This window comes from Ictidomys tridecemlineatus, chromosome 15 (genome assembly GCF_052094955.1).
Source record: "Ictidomys tridecemlineatus isolate mIctTri1 chromosome 15, mIctTri1.hap1, whole genome shotgun sequence".
Lineage (NCBI taxonomy): Eukaryota > Metazoa > Chordata > Mammalia > Rodentia > Sciuridae > Ictidomys > Ictidomys tridecemlineatus.
This window is the reverse complement of record NC_135491.1, coordinates 17,981,890-18,003,252: the sequence shown is the minus strand read 5'-3', so window position 1 is coordinate 18,003,252 and position 21,363 is coordinate 17,981,890. Positions and strand designations below refer to the sequence as shown.

The 21,363-nt window shown below is 41.0% G+C and overlaps 2 protein-coding genes and 1 non-coding gene across 3 annotated transcripts in view; 1 reads left to right on the top strand and 2 right to left on the bottom strand.

The window, feature by feature from the left end:
- Positions 1 to 21,363, top strand: part of Znf30 (zinc finger protein 30) — a 109,264-nt gene that overhangs the window by 51,389 nt on the left and 36,512 nt on the right.
- Positions 783 to 20,179, bottom strand: LOC120887937 (zinc finger protein 211-like). Its single transcript, XM_040279527.2, has 7 exons — positions 20,080 to 20,179; positions 19,268 to 19,306; positions 17,227 to 17,353; positions 15,972 to 16,042; positions 3,555 to 3,681; positions 1,211 to 1,306; positions 783 to 952 (listed from the first exon to the last, which is right to left on the bottom strand). Exons 2-6 carry the CDS (start codon positions 19,292 to 19,294, stop codon positions 1,224 to 1,226), a joined length of 435 nt encoding a protein of 144 aa, XP_040135461.2. The 5' UTR covers positions 19,295 to 19,306; positions 20,080 to 20,179; the 3' UTR covers positions 783 to 952; positions 1,211 to 1,223.
- Positions 7,369 to 7,475, bottom strand: LOC144371134 (U6 spliceosomal RNA). Its single transcript, XR_013431240.1, has one exon. It is a non-coding gene; the product is annotated as a U6 spliceosomal RNA (small nuclear RNA).

The window sequence follows — 21,363 nt, the reverse complement described above, 5'->3', positions numbered from 1 at the left end:
AAATATAATCACTACAATTAAGCAAGTGGCCTCAGAGTAATCATTAAAGTTTTTACATGAAAGTACATCTTTGTAACATGTGGCTCCGTTTAAAATTTTATTTTTAGAAACAGATCATGCATGAATAGGTAGGCCTATTACCTGTGATGAATTTTCACAGAATACATGATTCAACACTTGAAAACTGGCTAGCTACCCATTGGCCAAAGTGGCGAGTGCAGATGACATGATTTCAAGCGTCTGACATCAGTTGACAAGTCTCTAATTCTCAGGAAATTCACCTCTCTTCTCCTCCCCTCTGACCTTTAGGGCAGCCATACCAGGTACAAAGTTTGGGTTGAGAGATTGCAGAGTCTGATATTCAGTGGTTCAGTTACCTGGTATCACCCTCAGCAAGATTTAATTATTCCACTACCTGAATCTGCAGTCCCTCAAGTGAGAACCAATTTAAGTGTAAGGGAAGCCAGGTCCAGGAAGGGAGAAAGGGATTGCTGAGCACCTAGCACAGCACAATGATTTGATTAGCAGATATTCATGTTATTTTTCCTACATACCAATACTCTCATTCTCTTTACCAAAAATCCTAAGTTCCTCCAATAATCACTGCTCTCTCAGTATTAGGGTTTTCTGTTCCCATTCTAACTTAATACTTGAAAGCTATGAATGGAATAAATTATCTGTTACCACTCTGTACCTATGTATACATAATTATGATTCGGGGATCAGTTGAAACTGCTGAAGAAAGAACCATGAACCTAAATTTCTATATGTAGTAAAAATGTCTTTGAAGAAAGCATGAGATGAAAGTACTTCAGGCTAAAAGTTTAATGAAAAATAAACTGCATAGATGGAATTCTTATTTAAGGAAATTCTATTTAAGGATGATGAAAAGTCATCTCAGGTGAAATATCTTCGATAAGTGATGAAATGAAGATCTGAGACAGAAGTGCATCTGTGGATTAAAAACATTGCTCATTATCTGTATAAAATGACTAATGTTCCACTGCAAAGTTAGAAAGATGCCACGTTAGAGTCTCAAAAAAGTATGTACTGAGAGGGGGCGGAAAGAATAGATCACAGGGCTACATGGCTTCCCAAGCCCCCAGGAAAGTCACAAGATCCTTTCCTGTTCCCAACAAGAGGTTCCCTACTGTCTGTAGGGTACAGGGATTCCCCACCAACACCACTTGCCTGGATCTCAGACACTTACCTGAGCAGGAACTTTAGGAGTGGCCTCTCTTTACTATACATAGATTTTGCTCATTTTCCGGCAGGCAGATCAGTTCTGGTTTGGGAACAGGATACCCTGAACATGGAGAAACAGGACAGCAATATTCTGGTAAAGACAAAATGAACCTCTATATTCAATATGGTATTCAACGGAAGAACAAGATCTTAGAATGCGGCTACTCCTTCCAACCATGAAAAGAAAATGCTGACCTGTAACCTGGAAACCAAGAGCACAAACACCATCCTTGTTTCAAAAGTCTGCAGAGGGTAGTGATGGCCATCTACCTAACAGCCACTCCCCTGGATCTCTATCCTGAAGAATCTGACTCTGTTCAGGAGCAGCCCTTCCTCCTTTAAAGGAATCATGGGACCGCAAGAATGAGACCTTTCATTCAAGAAACTATTTTCTTTTTCCTACATTTTATAAAATTGGCACATTATATTTGTTCATACTGATGGTATTTGTTGTTAAATATTCAGACATGCACACAATGCACAATATAACAACATAATTTGGCCAATATCAATTCTGAGCAAGCCCCCCCTCCCTCCCCACCTCCTACCCCTTAGGCCCTTTCCTCTACTGATCTCCGTTTGATTTACATGAGATTGGCCATATCTTTCTTTTCCTTTTTCCCCCTCTAGAAAAAGCTATTTTCGAATTAACCTAAGTAAGTAGGTCTCAATCTCCATGGACATTAAAACCACCTGGGAATGTCTGATGTGATTCATGAACCAAATGGAACAAAATCTCTGGGGATTAGATCTGGACATTAGTAGCTCTAAAAGCTCTCCAAGTGTGCAGGGAGGATTGAAAAAGCATGGTTCAAATTGGTCTACATCTGACTCTGACCTTGTTCGGTTTTATTTGGGAAAACAGCTATTCTAAGGAAGCAGAGTAAAGCGAAGGGAAAGTGTATGAACTAGGGAACATCTGCATCAATGATCTCAGGAAAGAAAGTAATACTTGTGCTATGAATTTCTCAAACAGAATGTTGAACAAGAGACCCAAGACACAGAGAAGTATGCAGTGTGAGTCCATTCATATAATGTTCAAGAAGGGGCCAATCTAATCTATGGAGACAGAGGTCAGTGGAGCGGTGCCTTTGTGGGGAACTGACTGGGAGGCAGTGGGGGAAATCTGTCATAGGCTGAGAATGTCCAAGCTTGATCCAGGTGGAAATCACAGGAATGAAAGCCACAGATGAAATGTGCAACCAGCTGGACACTTAGGATCATACAAATTACCAAATAGTAGGTATACCTCGATAAGGAAGCTTATTAAAAAAAACCCTAATGCTAAAAATATCATTGTTGTCTTTGGGCATCAGCTTTCTACAGGGGAGAGAACTGGGTGCAGAGCCAGTAGCCTTAAACAACAACAATAAAGTCACATTTCACAAGGGACGTTGTGAGGATTAAATCAGTGGAGTAGGGGGAGTGACTGGAACAGGGCTTGACATGATGTTAGTGTTCAAGGGACATTAGTGTGACCATTACTGTAAACTATTTTTTCTTTGGGCTGACACACATTTTGTTTACTTAAATAGATTCTTTCAGAAATGGAATCTTGTATGACTTTTAAATAGGAAAACTAGTTTCATTTTTCAGAAATAGGATGCCATCACAATACAACAATGAAATAAAAATAATGCTATAGATTCTTGTGCTATAAATTATCGCTACTTCCTCTGTTGAAAAGGAAAATTAGCAAAAGTTAGGGCAGGCACCAGAGACTCATCACTAATTAAGACTTTCTCCTGACAACAATCAGAAAGCAGCGCAGAGGTCTCCATTTAATGCCATCAATGATACAGTGATGATACATTTGTGCACCTTTTAAAATCATCTGCACCTAAAGAGGATTATGAGACAGACCCTAGGAATCAAGGATGATGGTGTAGACATCAGGTAAAAGTGAGCGTAATGGATACTGTGTAATTTAGAAAGTTGCCAGCTGGCCTGCTAGATTCATGGACTTTTTAAAAGAATGGACCATCATCTGCAGCCCAAGCAAACTGGGTCATGGGAACACCTAACCAACAAAGCTTGCCCATTCAGTCTCCCTGTGGTGAGGATCAGGACTAAGGACCGGAGACAGAGGGCAGCTTGTGCTAGATATTAGAATTGAGAGTGCAGGCTTGGTTCTTGATTTCCTGTATTCGGCCCCTCAGGGTGCCTGGGTAGACAGGGATAGTAAGATAGGGGGAAGTGAAACAAAAACAGCAGGAATTTTGGGCAGGGAGAGTGGGCTCAGAGGCTCTTCCTACCACGCAGACCTGAAGTAAGAGGCTGTCTACACATGGGAGAGAGGTGAGGCTTACCTAATGAGACCAGGTGCCCACAGGTCTCCAGTATTACCTCCTGGTACAGGGTCCTCTGGGACAGGTCCAACTTCCCCCATTCTTCCCAGGTGAAGATCATTGTTAAGTACTGGAAGGCCATGGACAACTGAAAAGTCAAACACAGACATGTTGGCCTTGGACTGGATGAGATCAGAGCCTGTTGCTTGGTCACTGGTAAAGGTGCAGACAGACCCAAGGCTGGAATCACCAAGTGTATCTAGTGACTCTGTGACATGCTCACTGTGGAGGCAGATGCTGCCTTTGGATCTTGTGTGTTGAGTCAAAGAGAAAAGCCTTTTCTGGGGAAGCTACTGGAGACACTATTGATAAGAGACTGCAAGGTGCAGACAGCAGGTGCTCTGCTGTGTCAGGGTGAGGAAATGTTGACAAAAATTCCAATAAAGCTAACAGCAACAGCAGCATCAGGAGCCCAGTGATCCCTGGTGGGTGTTGGCACCATGCTGAGGGGTTCAACGAACGTAGTCAAGTGTCTGAGGGTCCCAGCTCTGAAGCCAAACTCTGGGTTTCAGTCCAGCCTCTAGAAACCAAGATTTGCTGGGTGCATGATTTGGGGGAAGTCACTTCATATCTTTGAGCCTTAACTACCCCACTGATACAATAAAAGTTTCCACATTGCCAGGTTGTTAGAGAATTAATGTTTCAAAACACAAATACTGAAGTGGATGGCTTATGTAAGAATTTTCTCTGAGTTTTGAAATTTGTTTTCCTTTTTTTAACTGGTAGGCTTTATTTTTAGAACAGTTTCATATTTATAGAAAAGTTCTGGAGATAATACAGGGCTCTTATATTTACACTCTCCCACAATAAAGTTTCACTTATTGTTATCCTCTTACACTAGTGTGGTACATTTATCACAGTTAATTGATCAATACGGAATTGTTGTTATTAACTGAGGTCCATAGCTCATTCATATTTTCTTAGTGTCTATTAAATATAACTTTCCTGTTTCAAGAGCCCATCCAGGATATATGCTGCATTAATTATGTCTCCTTAGCTGTAACAGTTTATTAGATTTTGCTTGTTGTTTTAAATATATACTTGTATATATTGGGGTGTGATATAAATACAGTGAAACTGTTGCTATAGTCAAGCAAATTAATGTATTCATAATATCACAGTTACTCATTATTTTGCAACAAGCATCTAAAATCTAAAATTTGGGCAAAATACAGTATAATTAACTGCAGACCTCACATTGTATGTTAGATCTCTAGGTTTCTCATTCTACATACGTACTACTACTATTTGTCCTTTGACTTATATGTCCCTATTTTTTCCTTTATTGAATTCTGATTCCATAGATTGATGCATCCATGTGGAAAATGGTCTGGTGATTCCTAAACAAATTAAAAATAAAACGACAATATGACCAAGCAAGGTTTCTTCTCTTTATACTCCCAAAGGAAATACAATCACTATCTGGTAAAGATATCTGCACTTCCATGTTCATTGTAGTATTATTCATAATAGCCAAGATACAGAAACAGCTGAAGTGTTTCTTGACAGATAAGTGGATAAAAAACCTGATACACACATATGCATACACAATGAAATATTACTCAGACGTAAAGAACAAGATCCTGAATTTACCACAATATGAATGAAATTGGAGGACATTATGCTGAATGAAGTAAGACAGACACAGAAATAAAATGGGCAAATCACTGAGACCCTGTAATAGAACAAAAGAAAAAGATTAGAGCTCTATCTGATGTGTGAGAGGTAAAAGCTTGCTCCCAGGATGTAGGCTGTCTATTCACCTCACAGATTGTTACTTTTGCTGAGAAGAAATTTTTTAGTTTGAATCCATCCCATTTATTGATTCTTGGTTTTAATTGCTGCGCTATAGGAGTCTTATTAAGGAAGCTGGGGCCTAATCCCACATGATGAAGATTAGGGCCTACTTTTTCTTCTATTAGATGCAGAGTCTCTGGTTTAATTCCTAGGTCTTGGATCCACTTTGAGTTGAGTTTTGTGCGTGGTGAGAGATAGAGGTTTAATTTCATTTTGTTGCATATGGATTTCCAGTTTTCCCAGCACCATCTGTTGAAGAGACTATCTTTTCTCCAATGCATGTTCTTGGTACCTTTGTCTAATATAATTGTAATTTTGTGAGTTAGTCTCTGTGTCCTTGATTATGTACCATTGGTGTACCAGTCTGTTTTGGTGCCAATACCATGCTGTTTTTGTTACTATTGCTCTGTAGTATAGTTTAAGTTCTGGTAGAGTGATGCCACCTGCTTCACTCTTCCTGCTAAGGATTGTTTTAGCTATTCTGGGTCTCTTATTTTTCTAGATAAATTTCATGATTGCCTTTTCTATTTATATGAGGAATGCCATTGGGATTTTGATCGGAATTGCATTAAATCTGTATAGTGCTTTTGGAAGTATGATCATTTTGATAATATTAATTCTGCCTATCCAAGAGCAAGGTAGATCTTTCCATCTTCTAAGGTCCTCTTTGTTTTATTTCTTTAGGGTCCTGTAGTTTTCATTGTATAGATCTTTCACCTCTTTCATTAAGTTGATTTCCAAGTAAAGAACTCAAAAAGGTAAGCACCATAAAACAAACAAACAAACAAAAAAACACTAAATAACCCAATCAATAAATGGGCCAAGGACCTGAACAGACACTTCTCAGAAGAGGATATACATCAATCAACAAATATATGAAAAAAATTTGATCATTGCTAGCAATTAGAGAAATGTAAATCAAAACTACTCTAAGATATCATCTCTCCAGTCAGAATGGCAGCTATTATGAAGACAAACAACAAAAAATGTTGGCAAGGATGTGGGGGAAAATGTACACTCATACATTGCTGGTGAGATTGCAAATTGGTGCAGCCAATATGGAAAGCAGTATGGAGATTCCTTGGAAATCTGGGAATGGAACCACCATTTGACCCAGCTATTCTTCTCCTCAGTCTATACCTAAAGGACTTAAAATCAGCATGCTACAGGAACACAGACACATCAATGTTTATAACAGCACAATTCACAATAGCTAATCTTTGGAACAAACCTAGATGTCCTTAATAGATGAATGGATAAAAAAATGTGGTATACGTACACAATGGAATATTACTGAGCAATAAAAGAGATCAAAATCATGACATTTGCAGGTAAATTGATGGCATTGGAGAAGATAATGCTAAGTGAAGTTAGCCAATCCCCCCCCAAAACAAATGCCAAATGTTTTCTCTTGATATAAGGAGGCTGATTTATAGTGGGGTAGGGAGGGGGAGCATGGGAGGAATAGATGAACTCTAGATAGGGCAGAGGGGTGGGAGGAAAAGGAGAGGGCAGGGGATTAGCAAGGATGGTGGAATGTGATGGACACCATTATCCAAAGTACATGTATAAAGACTCGAATTGGTGTCAACATATTTTATATACAACCAGAGATATGAAAAATTGTGCTGTATATATGTAATAAGAATTGTAATGCATTTTGCTGTCATTTATTTTTTAAAAAATAGAAAAAAAAGAATAAAAGAAAAAGGACTGGGGTTATAGTCCAGTGGTAGAGTGCTCATCTAGCATGCAGGAGGCCTTGTGTTCACCCCCAGTACAATGAACCCCCCTCCAAAAAAAGCAACCAACCAATTAAAAAAAGCTGTAAATATACTGCATGATATCCATTATATGTGAAATATTTAAAATGTTAAATACACAGAGATAGAAGGAAAAATGATGATTATCTTGGTGGGAGTGAGAAGATGGAAAGATGTAGAACTTGCTTGATTTTGATGACCTTGACCTTTTTTTTTTTAATATAGAACACTTCATGAATTTGTGTGTCATCTTGTGCAGGGGCCAATGCTAATCTTCTCTATATTGTTCCAATTTTAGTATATGTGCTGTCAAAGGGAGCACTACATTAACAGTTTTGAGGAGTCAGGTCAGGCATATTGTAGGATATATTTCTGCTAGAACTTATTAGATGATTTTCTCATGATTACAGGTTTTCCTCAATAAGTTATGAATTTTTTTGATGGGGGAGGAAGATCACAGATAAAGAGTTCCATTGTTATTACATCATATTAAGGATATATACATACCACCAAAGTGATGTGATCATCTGGTTGAAATAGTGTTCCTCAAATTTCTCTGCTGTTAAGTTACACCCCCCGCATTGTCCATATTGTACCTTTGAAAGGAAGTCATTGTGCACAGCCCATATTTAAGGAGTTATACTTCCCTTTCCCTCCTTCATAGAGTATCTACCTAATATAATTGGAATTCTGCACAGGAGATTTGTCTTTTCTTGCTGTAAGAAACACACTTACCTGTCCAAGCCCAAAGAATGTTCTAAGAGACACAATGTACAGCAAAAAGTAGGCTTTACTTTAATGATGGTCTTGCAAGATTGGGTGTCTGGTAGTCGGGGCACCAGATTTGGTACAACCAGTGTTTTATTCCCTAGAGGGCAAGATCCCCCCCCCTGGTTCATCACTGGCTGAATACTATAGGGAATGGTCTTTACCTAGGTTTTACTGTCTCCAGTAATTAGTGCCTAGGGGGCTGGGGTTGTGGCTCAGTGGTGGAGTGCTCGCCTAGCAGTGAGAGGCCCTGGGTTCAATCCTCAGCACCACATAAAAATAAATAAATAAAATAAAGGTATTGTGTCCAACTACAACTAAAAAATAAATATTAAAAAATTAGTGGCTATATACTTTGTTAGTTTATAGAATGTGTGTTCAGACTAACTAAAAGAAGTCTAGAGAAAGACACCATGAGACTCTCACAATATGGGTAGGGTTCAAATGCTATATATTAAGTAGATAACATCAACCTGAAGATTCTGAGAATCAGACCTCTGTGACCTGCTTTGTTCCATGATCAAAGAAATCCAGCTGTTATGGTTTGGGTGTGAGGTGTCCCCCAAAATCTCATGTGTGAGGCAATGCAAGAAGGTTCAAAGGAGAAATGGTTGGGTTGTGAGTCTTGCCCCAACAGTGAATTAATCCCCTGCCAAGGATTAACTGGCAGGGTGGAGGGGTGTGGCTGGAGGAGGTGGGCATTGGGGGCCTGGCTTTGCGGTATATATTTTGTATCTGGCAAGTGGAGTCTCTCTGCTTCCTTATCCCCATGTGAGCTGTTCCCCTCTGCCATGCTCTTCCACCATGACGTTCAGCCTCACTGGAGCCCTGAGGAGTGGGTTTGGCTGTCTATGGACTGAGACCTCTGAAACCGTGAGCCTCCAAAGAATCTTTTCCTCCCCTACAACTGTTCTGGTTAGATCTATTAGTTACGGTGCTTATCCCTTATCCTTCTCGTGGTCACCCTTTACAAGATTTCCTTTAAAAGAGAAGTCTGAGACCTACAAAGTCCATTTCACTCTTGAGTGCCCTTCTCCCTTTGAGTGTGTATGCTGCTCTATTCTTTGCTTTCTTGAATAAATCTTTACTTGTGCCTCTTTTGACACATCCTGAAATTCATTTTTGTGGTGTAAATCAAGAACCTGCCAGGATTGAGGTGAGGTCCCCTTTTCCCTATTGAGGACCTTCTTGGACCTAATCTGTGGCAATCTTAGTTATCTATAGACAGTTTCTAAAATGCCACACAATTGAAATCATATACAGCATAGCCTTTTTAGTCAGGCTTCTTTTATTTAGGAGTATGCATGGAAGGAAACTCTAGACCTTTTAGGACCTTGATAGCCCATAATAATATTCCACTATATGGATATAGTACAGGGATTTCCCCCCACACACTTTTATCCATTCACATGTTGAATGGCATTCTGGTTGTTTTAAAATTTTAGGAAATTATGAATAAATCTCCTATAAGCATTCATATGTAGGTTTCTTCTTGAACATAAATTTTTAGTTCAATAGGGTAAATTCATAAGAGTATGATTGATATTTCATATGGTAAAACCATATTTAATTTTTTAAAAATGAAATTGACAAATGATCTTGCAAAATGTCTGTATCAGACAACTAGGGCGGCCATAACAAAATATCCCAGAATGGGCAGCCTAAACAACAAAAACTTAGGTCCTCACAATTCTGGAGGCTAGAAGTTCAAGACTAAGATGTTGGAAAATTCAGCTCTCTTCCTGGTTTTCAGATGATTGCTTTCTTGCTGTGTCCTTACATATTCATGCAAGATGCCTCAACAGCAACAACAGTATATAATTAATGGCAAGGCTTTTGGGGGAAATAACTGCAGGAAGATACTTGATGTGTCCAAAAAAAAAAAGTTGTCACAAAGTACCATGGAAGTGTCCATTGCCTTCTTCAATTTCTAGGAACTAATGAGGCTGACCAACTGGCAAAGATAAGATGGCTGGGGGAAGCCCCTGGAGAAGAAATTGCCACTTTGCTATATCATAGATTAAAGCATGCAGGTCAAAAGACTAGGTGGGCAGCTGTGATATTCTAGGGACTGCCCATAAAGATGTCTGATGTTGTTGCTGTATGCCAGTAGTGACTGGATGCCACCAAGGAACATATCAAAAGAAGTGAGGTCTCTCTTCAGCAATGGCAGATAGAGTACATTGGCCCTCTCCTGTTATCAGAAGGGGTCAAATGTGCATTGACTTATGTGGACACAGTTACAGGCTTGATGCAAACCTTTCCCAGCAAAAGAGCATATCAACAGGCAACTATTAAAGAACAGATCTGGCTGAGTGCAATGGAACAGAGAGGGCTGGGAACATGGGGGACAGAGGACATGGCTGCAGTTATTGTGCAGCGAATGAACAGAATCTCAAGGTAATCCTTGAGGCTGTCCTTTATCTGGTATCTATGGTGACACATGGGTATCCCTGGGTCATGTGGGTCAACTGTATATCTGAGACAGACCACATAGGGACAAAGGGCAAATACATACCTGAGCCTTAGCTCAAGACCTGACAGCCATTAAAAGATAACATAAGTTTTTTTCCTCTGCCCTCTCACCTTAACTCACAGCTTATTGGGTACAAAAAAGCTTGGTATGTGCCTTACCCTCCCCCTTATCAGCTTTAGAGACCAGGTACATCACTAGGGTCAGGATGCTCTTGCCACGACTCTCCATGGACAAACAACATAAAGGATAAAAACTGTGAGGTACCATCAAAACAGCAAATTCCCAGGGCCTTCACTTGTACTTGCCATAGTTTCCTGTCTTTTCTTCCATTTCTCACCTATGGGTTCTCTTAAACAGCTACAGCAGCATGTGGTATCCAAATGAAAAACTAACATTTGGCTCCAGGATGACCAACTGATCATGACTTCCTCAGTTCAAGCACCCTCATAGGAAAAGAGAGGCATCTTTGAAATGTACCTAAAGACTATTAACATTCCTAAACCTTTGCCCCAAACAGCCCTTTCACACGAATAATCTAGCCCTCCCTCTCTGGGGAGCTCGCCTGACACTCTGGTTAGGGCTACATCTTCCTTCTCTTAGGAGAAGCCCTAATGAAAAGCCTTGCCTGAACTGGTTTTTGTTTCTACTGTCGCCAAGTCCAAGTTCCTATGTCCAGTAGTCTGGATTGGGTTGGGATGGAGGAAAGAACATGGGTGGGAAGGATGTGGGAGACTGTAGATCTGTAAGAGTCCAGGAGCTATAAATGTCCCATCTATCTTCAGGATACTGTTGCCCTCACCAAGGTGGGACTCCCACTCTAAGCTTAGACTGTCCACTGAGCCCTTGTCAACTAACCATATCCTGACATCTCCACCAGCAGGATGACATCATTTGGAGGACAGTCCTCAGTCCATGAAAGTATAGAGCCTTCCTCTAAAACTTCTACCACAATGGAACACTATCATCGATGGCAACACCACTCCAGGGATCCCCCACAGAATCACAGGATACCCCTGGCCATCACTGCCACAAGGATTTCATCATCCCCAATGTCTTGCTGGGCATCCTCTAAATACTAAAGGCCTCCTCCTCTCTTGTGTCTCAATATTATTAGGGTTAATATTGTGGCTACTATTGGAAATCCTTAAGGACTGAGAGTTTCCCATACCATCCTTGTATGTCCTGGTGCCTGTGGTCGTTCTTCCACATACCCTCCTGCACGTGCCCTTAGCTCAGACCACTCGACCTCCTCCCTCTGGGTAAAATGCAAATAGCTCAACAATGGCTACTAATCTGCAAGGACACTTCCTTTCTCCCCCAGAATGCTGACCAATCATTCTCAAACTGGCTGACCACAAGCTGACTTGCCCTGTAAAACTTGAATCAGCCCTGCCAATTTGCCCCAGTCAGACCACTGCTTCCAAGCCTTCCTAGACAGCATTTCTGCTACCCAACTGTTTCTTCCCACCAGTGCTCATGTGCTCGCATTTGATTAACTATGCATGAGTCTCTAGGCTTGCTGAGATGTACATCCCAGAATCCTGTTCTGACACTGAACAGTGAATCACTGAACCTACAAGGATGAATGGCATGTTGTTCTCTTCAAGCCAGAGTCCTGCTTCATCATATTTGGCCCATGGGGACTTTGTGATGGTTTGTATGTGACCTACACACCAGGTTTTGGGGTATCCCTACCACAAGTGCCTTTCTCACAAGTCTCCACAGAGTATTGTGTCACCCTACTTGCTGGTGTCAGTAGCTCCCTCCTGTCTCATGGCTCCCTGATGTTTTTTGTGTTATGACATTGGTTTTGTACTGTTTCATGTCTCTCCTTTTTGGATATGCTTTCTCTGTGTGTGTGTCTTGGCTATTTGGAGGAGTGTCTCAATACCTGTCACACAGTGTCCCAAGCGTGTATGTTGGGGGACCATATGTTGGATATCTAGATTGTAGTTAGGTATATCACAAACCAATCACCTGGGGTCCCACCGATATACATGCACAATCGTAGATTTTGTTGCAGTGCCATTGTCACATACGTAGTGGACCGAGTACTTGAAATATTGTTTTCAGACTGTTCTGCAGTGTGCCAACAAAACATACTGTCACACCTAATGTGTTTCCAGGTGTGTCACCATCACATACCTTTCAGCCAAGAGCAGACCTCAATTATGCATCTCATCAATATTTGTGAAAGATAGAAGAAAGGTAAGTATGTTAATTAGCATCAGAAAGATTCAAAAAGCCAAATCTAGAATGCAACAAATTCTAATGGACAAATGCCCAGCAACTTAAATAGATGATAAGTGGTAACTATAAGGTAAGACACCCATGAGACATGTCTACCAAAAGCAATACAGATACATTTTAGATGCTGATCACAATGCATCTACCTTAAAAAAATTTTTTTGAAACAGCTGAGAAAAATGAACTCTGATAACATTTTGATATTTTCAAGTACATTTATTTCATGTTTTATACAGCATTTACATTTTAGAAAGCATTATGAAGACTTTACAAATTAAATGACATGATGTCCATGATTATAAATAATCCAGTGACAGATATGTACACAGATGAATAAAGAATGACCATGGAATGACAAATACTGGAAATTTGGGGATTAGTTCATGGGGCTTTGCCCTTTTTAAGTTTTACTTATATTTGAAAATACCTATTACAAAAGGTAAAATATATCCTTGTAGCAATAATGTTAAAAATTATTTAAAAGAAGGACTATTTTTTAGTTTCAGGAGTATAAGCATGTATCAAAACATCAAAATGTATGCTTTAAATGTGTTCAGTTTAAGTTCATTGTAACCCAATAAAGCTGTTATAAAGTTCAATAAAGTTATTACTAAAACTGAATAGTTGTCATTTGTTAGTTTTTTACACTTTTCTAAATTCTGGGGTTTATTTATGGCTATTTCATCAATATAATGGAAACAAAATACAATGTGCTACTACACATCTCTTCTCAATTATATGTTCAGTGACATCATTTTGGCAGCTTGAAACTGGCCACGGTGCAGACCTGTGGGTAGAGATGAGATGGCTTCTGCAATGGTGATATAAGTCTGGTGGGGTATTATGGGTATTATGACATCATGGATTTTCATTTTCCTCCACAGTTCCTGGTTCATAACTCCATCTCCAAAGTTAGGTATATCACAAAACTACTTTCCCCCTACCTCTATCTGGCCATAAAGAATTTCTTTGACTAGATTTGTCTGCTAGTAGATCACAAGACCCTCATTACAGAGGGTCCTGCCCCTGGAGTAAGCGATGCTCAGAGACCAAGAAGAATCTGGATAAGCCTTGTAATAAATAGGACTTGTTAGGTTTACTCAGTCTATTAGCAATTATGTCTATGTAATGAAGGTTCCATGAAAAATACAAAGAACAGGTTTTGGAGAGCTTTGGGTAGCTGAACACATGGAGGTTCCTGTAGTGTGTTGTGGTCAGAGAGGGTGTGGAAGCTCTGTACCTCTTTTCTTATACCTTGTTCTGTGTAGCTTCTTCTTCTGTACCCTTTGTGATGTACTTTATAATAAATCAATAAACATAAGCATGAATTCCCCTGGGTTCTGTGAACAGCTCAAGCATAATGAAAACTGAGGAGGGGGTTATGGAAACCCTGATTTATAGCCGGTTGATCAGAATAATAGGTAAACCCATCTGGGACTTCTGACTGACATTGTGTGGGTGGAGGGGGGAGTCTTGGGGACTGAGCCCTCAATCTGTGGGATCTGACATTACTTCTAGGTGGACAGAAATGAATTTGGTTAGGCACCCACCAGATGAAATCCTCATGTCTTTGGGGACCATAGAAATCTTCTGTATTTACTATAGTCAGATTAAAGGAAAAATAAGCAGTTTGTTTTTGCCAACACACCTGGCAAGGGATCAGGCCAGGGTAGAACTTGCATGGCAGCTCCTGAAAACTTTCCACAAACTTGAAACTTATGGGGAAATATGAGCTGTGCATGTTCACATGGGTAAGGTTTGTTTTGGACAGATGTGTCTTCACAAAGGCCTTTCTCCAGGGTCATTATATTAAGTAAGGAGATTGCATATTCCCTGTATGTCTAAGAACTTCAGCTGGGAACTTTTCCACATTTACTAAACTCATAAGGCCTTACTGCTGTGTGCTGGTGCTGAATGAAATTAGAACTCTGGGTGAAGCCTTTTCTAATTCACTGTGCTCAAAAACTTTATCTGAGTGAATATTTTGTTCTAAATCAAAACATGTTTGAAGGCTTTACTACATTCATGGGACTTGCAATTTCTTTCTCCATCATGGAGCTGCTTCTGCTGGTGTTTGGCTGAAGGATTTCCCACATTAGCTGCAGACATGCTTTCAGGCAACTCAAGATAATTTGAATTGAAAGTTTATCCACATTTTCTGTACATCATGAGGACTTTCTCTAGTGTGAACTCTTCAGTGCTGGATATGCAAGGTACTTTGGCTAAAAATCCCCACATTCCTTACATGCATAAGGTCTTTTTTTTTCCAGTGTGAATGCTGTGATGTTGTTGAATGGGACCAAAGCTCTGGTAAAAGAATTTCTACACTCTGAAGGTCTTACTCTGGTGTGTACTTTCTGATATTTGATGAGGCTAGAGCTTTACTTAAAGGATTTCTCTTTCTCACTGCATGAATAAGGCCTTTCTCCAGTTTGAATTATTTGGTTTATAATAAGGCTGGAGCTTTGAATTAAGAATTTTCCACTTTTGTTGCTTTTACAAGGCCTTATCCCACTGTGAACTCCCTGGTGTCAAATGAGTCTCAAGTTGCAGTTGAAGCGTTTTGTATACTTGTTGCATTCGTGAGGTCTTTCTGCAGTGTGAACTCTTGTTTCTGAATCAAGCTGGAGCCTTAGCTATGTAATTTCCCACCATTTCAATGGACTACTAAGACTTTTCAGCAGTATGAATTCACTGATGAGGAGCAAGTATGTATTTGCAGCTGAAGGCTTTTCCACATTCATGGAACTTCAAAGTCCTTTCTCCAGTTTGGCCCCTTGGATATTATAAAGTAAGGGTTTATAGTTGATGGCTTTCACATATTTGTCACTCATAAAATCCTTGTCCACTGTGGACTTGCTGGTGCTGAACAAACTGTTTGCAATTGAAGGCTCTCTGCATTCACTGCACTTGAACAATTTTTTTTTCACTGTGAGTGGCTGCTTTCCTCAGCCACTTTGTGTGGCTTCTGTTTTAAGTGGCCTGGTTCGGGCCAGGATGCTTTGTGTGGCTTCTGTTGTAAGTGGCCTGGTTCTAGAGAAGACCTGAAATGATCAAGACATATTTCCCAATGTCCCCTCAGGTCAAGGATGTCCCTGGTACATGGAATCTGTAGCTCTTTACAAATAAGAACTTACCCACACACCTTCTGAAGAGTTTCTCTTTGCTGTGATATAGTTGCTGAAGGATATTAAATAATTGTTTTCCACAGGCCCCATAAGCATATGGTGTCTGCCTTGTATGTGTTTCCCTGTCTTTCAAGGCCAAGGCACATATTTCACAGGGGTAGGCTTTCTAGGCAAAGGGACCTTCTTTGGGAGTTCTGACCTGTGACACTTCCTCTATAGAAACATTCTGCTCAGAAGGTGATTCCTCATCTTTCAATCCATGCCCGTGACCTGAAAGTGAAGAAATGCCAATGAAGTGCATGTTGACTTAGGTGAGAAGGGGCAACAAATGTGATCTGAACACCAATGAATGAGTCTATGTAAGTTCATAGGACTGTTTTCACAGTTCAGGTGGAGAAATCAGCTGCTGTCCAGTAATGACCTTCTAAAGCCTCATCAGGCAAAGGTCACAAGGATGGGGTGTAGCACAAAGAGAGGTAGGGCCTGAAATTCTCTTTCTGCTAATGGTTTTTAGCACCTCTTATTTGCTGATGACATTCACCCTTGGGCTGTGCAGAAGGGTGAATCTAGTTCCCCAAAAGTTCTGTTCCAATAGGGTAATTCACATTCAGAGGCTATCTAATGATATATGCACATGGGGCCAATGTTGGAGAATAGAGGTAGTAGATAGGAATAGCTAAGATGTGGAACCCACAGATTTTGGAAGTATCCTTGGGCCAAAAGAAGAGAAGTAACAATCTGGCAAAATGTCAAGAAAGGAAAAAGAAAGATAGAAATGAGGTGTGGGCACTTATACTGGCACCAAAACAGTAGTGGAAAGTTTGAACACTACTAGGATGGGATGATTTGAACACAGACCCAATGCCATGTCCTATAATCTGCTATTCAGCAGGGCCAGGGCTTCTCTGAACTCATTTGGTATATCTAGAATTATGTTCACTCTGAGAAAGACTCAGCTTTTCCCTCCACCCCACCCCCAGTTGAGCACTGTACCTATATGATACAAATCTCATGGAAAGATTAGTCAGATAAGTGTCCATAGTGCCTCAGAGCAACAGACCACAAGGAAGAAAACCAAATATTACAAAAAGAACCACAGAGGATGATATAATAGTGATCCCATCAATGACTGAAATTCCTGGTACAGGAAGACACAGGAATATATCAGCCACAGAAAGGGAGCAGAATTGGTGGCATTGAGGTCACCTGGTCAGGAACAAGGAAAGGTGGGATCTCAGTCTTGTGAGACTCCTGATCCCCTTCTTTGTAAGGCTTTGGGGCAACAGGTATTGGGACTGCTTGGGAAAAAGATAGGGTAGTGCAATAACTCAGCCCTATAAACAGTGAAACTACCCAGAAAACTGGGGAGGGAAGTAGTGTGAAAAGGATGACTCTGTCCCTGGGGGAAAAGAAGGAGCCTATCCCAAGGCATTGGGTGAGTGTGATAACCTTACCCAGAGAGACCATAAGTGCACAGTTCTCCAGCATCACATCACAGTATAGGAGTTTCTGAGCCTCATCAAGAAGACACCATTCTTCCCAGGAGAAGTACACAGCCACATCCTCAAAAGTCATATTGTTCTGCCATGATTGGAACAGATGAAACCATGAACAATTTCTCTTCTGAGGTTCCCCAATTCCCCTTTCTAAATGTCCACCTCATGCTCATGCTCCCTTCAACTTCCACAACTCAAGAGGAGATAGACCCTGGTGCCAGTTGTACTCTTCTGTCTCATAGCCCCATTAGTCACCGTGCCTAGCCCTCAGCAACAACAAGCAGGTGGGCAGATAGTTGTCATTTAATTTCTGGGCTGTCATGCAGGGCTTCACCCACAACGACCAGGAAGTGACTGGGAAGTCCTACAGATGGTATCTCCAAACACAACCAAACTTGGGCTTATCCTTTATCTTTAATTCTCTAATAATAAGGCTTTGGGAAGTTCAGTTCATACCCCTCTCCATGCCACATCAGTCTTTTGACTGTATGTCTCTCATAACTCCAGTTCCCACTGTTACTATTTCCCTGATCCATGCTGTAGATCTCTCCCTGGCCTTATCAAGTGTTACTTATCACATCATTCAGAGAGTATCTAGAAAATCTGGTCAGGCCCTGGTACTACCCCGACCTCCAATGGTTCTACTGACAGGACAACTCTAAATCCTACTATGAAGACCTGACTTCTGGCTCTGTTTCTTGCATTAACCTGAACTATCTAGAATGATATTCAGACTTCAGATCCAAACCCCAGACCTGCCTGTCTAGTGACTATACCAGATGACCATGTTTGCCCTTGAATTAAACCAGCAGCTTGAGTAAAAAATTCCAGGGTCATCCACAAGTCTTGATGAGTCCATAAAGCTGTGGACAAGCCCCAGCCTCAGTATCATCTTCCCCGCATTATGCCTATACTTCTAAATCCATATGAATGTTGAATATTCCCTTAGAAACCTTGATTACCTGCCAGGCTAGCCTTTCCCCACACCCACCCTTTATGGTCATTTCTCTCCCTCAGTTGTGCTTGTGAGGCCTACAATTCTCAACCAGGTGCCCAAGCAAGAGATCCAAGCCACCACCCTCCCCTTCTTGGGTCAACTTATAGTATTACCACCATGAACTGAAGATTCTTCCTCCAAATGTGATCCAAAGTCTCACCTCAGTCCACAAAATGTCCATTACCCTTTAGATGTCTCTACCCTGAAACACTACCAAGTGTTTCAGACCTTTGTGTCCAGCTGCCCACTTGACACCTCTCCTCTCATCTCTGGAACATCTCAAACTCTTAAGATGGCCAAAATAAAACTGCATGCCCTTCAAAATTATTTCTACTACCTATTTCCCCTTGCTTCTTTCATAAACCTTGGGGTAATCTCTGATCCCTTTTATTCTCTCATCCTCAACATTAGAAAATCTAACAGTCAGACCTACTTAGAAACCAGATCCAGAATCCAACTACTTTTCCCATTTCCAGATGTCACCAGCAGTCACCTGTAATCTGCAGCAGCCTTATCCCTGGTTTTCCTGCCTCTCCTCCTTTAATCCTCAAGTCTATTCTCCAGCCACAGGGAGCCTTCTAGGACCTGGGTCACATCACATCATTGCTTGTATGCCTCTGCTCCTATTATTTCTAGAAAAAAAACACCCAACTTCTCTGTCATTCTAGGTCTGACTCCTATCCTCCTGTTCACCAGAAGGAAAGGAGACTGTGGCTGAACACTCATGAGTCACTGTCACATACAAGCATCTGCATCTGCTGATAACTGTGTGCGTCAACCTTCCACACTTCCTTCCATTGTGCTAGACATAGAAACTGTTCCATATAAACCCCCTGTTCCCAGACCCTGGGCTTAACATTTTTCAGGAGTCCCTAGGCACAAGGACAAGGAGAGTGGCAGGTATAGGCCCAAGGCACCACACTCCCATAAAAGATATGTGTGTGTGTGTATGTGCGCATGTGTGTGTGCAGGGGGAGTTGGGGTGAATGAGGGTCAACTCACTTGTGTAGTGTCCATAAGCACTTCCATGGGTACTGGAACCTGTGGGAAGAGAGAGACCATAAGAAGCAGGCAAAATACAAGGGCTCAGGCCTTCAATGTATCTGTGCCTAGTTCTGGATCTGTTAGGCTAACTTTATTTTCCCTGCATCTCGGTCCTCAGTAATACCTCTTCTTTGCGACTTTGATCAACTCAATCTCCTTGTGTTACTATTATCCTCACTCTTCTTCCAGACTCCTTCTTCTAAGTAGTTTTTGGAAAACTTTAAAACTCTTAACTCAGATGGTGTTTGTCCTTTGTTTCCATCTCTCCATGGCTCCAAACACCACTGGCATGAAGATACACCTCCTTGCTTGCCATTCCAGCTGTGACTTGACTTCTCTTCATACTCTGTTCCGCATAGACACAACATGAGCCCAAGGTTTCCCAAATGCTCCTGGCTCAGCTGCTCCTCCAAGCCTTTGCACATACTGACTCATCTTTCTATATCACTCTTCACACTGGCTTTCAGAAATGGGTCATATCCCAAGACACTCCCAGCTACCACATGGTGCTGGACACTAGGGCCTAGGCTTCAGTGACCTGAACAGTCAGTCTACCATATTTTAGAGCTTTAAAATACAAAACGAGGTGGAAGTGGGTGACGGTCCAAAGGAACCAGTACCAACCCATGCCAGGGCCAACAGCAATGCCTCTACAATCTGGGCCCATGGTGGGTTGATGCCCACAAATGTGGTTGATGCCCACAAATGTATAGCCCTGCCCTGCCCTGACTGAGGTCACCAAGGGCAGCTTCTCAGAACCTCTAACTCACCTTTGTGCAATAGGAACGTTTCCTCTCTAATTTTCTGCCGCTGCCTTACCGTTACCAGTGCTCGGGCACTTGTGATCACGTGAACCAGCCTCAAAGCGACTGCCCAAAAAAAAGCAAAACCGGAAGTCCCACCCCTATTTTTCAGCAGCCAAAAATCAGACTGCTTTCTCTTGTCTTTTCATTGGATGAACGCTACTTCACTCCAGGGCAGAGCATTCTGGGTAAGAGCCATGTAATTCTCACGACTACACCTACAGGTGGTGAAGGGGTACTGCACCCTAGAGACCTGAAGGAACCAGATTTCTGGACCGTGTTTATCACGGAAAGTGTTGAACACGAGTTCAGACTTCATCAAGCTCAGCATGCTTGCAGACTAAACATTATTTTTGTTGCTCCCAAAGGCTAAAAACCCAAATGGGATGATCATTCATAAAAAATCCAAATGGAGTGATTATTTTATTGTATCACTGACACAGAAAGTGTGCCTGATTATAGCTGGAAACTGATAAACATTAACTTCTTGCTTTTCAAATGATTGTAGGCTGAACAGTGAATTTCTGTATGTTGGGTCAGGGATGAAAGGAAAAATCTCCAGAAAGGCCCATGAAAGAGAAGACAGAAGAGGAATGTTGGGTTGTTCTGAAGCAAGTGACAAGGGTGACACTCAGCTTATTTGTATCTGACATTCAGAATATTTGTATATGACCCAGTGAACAACACTATTTTTATCTATGAAGTATTTTTTTCTTCTATATGCTGAGAGATTCAATTCCTTTTGGAAGTGTGACACCTAAATCAAACTGAGTTGTTGTGGTGTGAACTGATAAATACAATCAATAAAAGTATAAGTTATGGGTTAAAGATTAGCAAAAAATATAGATTATAGATATAAGATTTTGATAAGTGAGATAAGAAAATTATAAATCAAGAACTGTCATAATCAGGCTAAGACTCCATTTTGCTGCCTTCTATAAAAAACTGTTACAAGAGCTGTTTCTGAGAAACTGAAAACTGTCTTCTTACAAAAATTGTCTTTTTGCACTTTGTGTCCCACAAATTGTACCCTACTCAGGATGTAGTGGTGGTCGTAGTGAGCTATATCCTGGGTGCAAATGCCTTTGTAGGGCTACATGACTTTAAAGTAGATTCTTACCCTGCTGACCCCCACCCAAATTCAGGATGTGACTGTCTAGCACCTGCTTAAACCCAGGACTGTGGTCAACTGAACTGCAAAGCTAATGCTTTTTTTTTTTTTTTTTTTGCTTCTGTTTATCACTTGCTTGC

What these genes read in the sequence shown, in the direction of transcription:
- LOC120887937 (XM_040279527.2), bottom strand. Translation starts at nt 19,294, where the DNA reads ATGGAAGTGCTTATGGACACTACACAA. An exon ending in TGCACTTATGGTCTCTCTGG is followed by an intron (nt 16,043 to 17,226) that starts GTAAGGTTATCA and finishes CTTCACTTTCAG; the next exon opens with GTCACGGGCATGGATTGAAA. An exon ending in TGGGCACCTGGTCTCATTAG is followed by an intron (nt 1,307 to 3,554) that starts GTAAGCCTCACC and finishes CTCCATGTTCAG; the next exon opens with GGTATCCTGTTCCCAAACCA.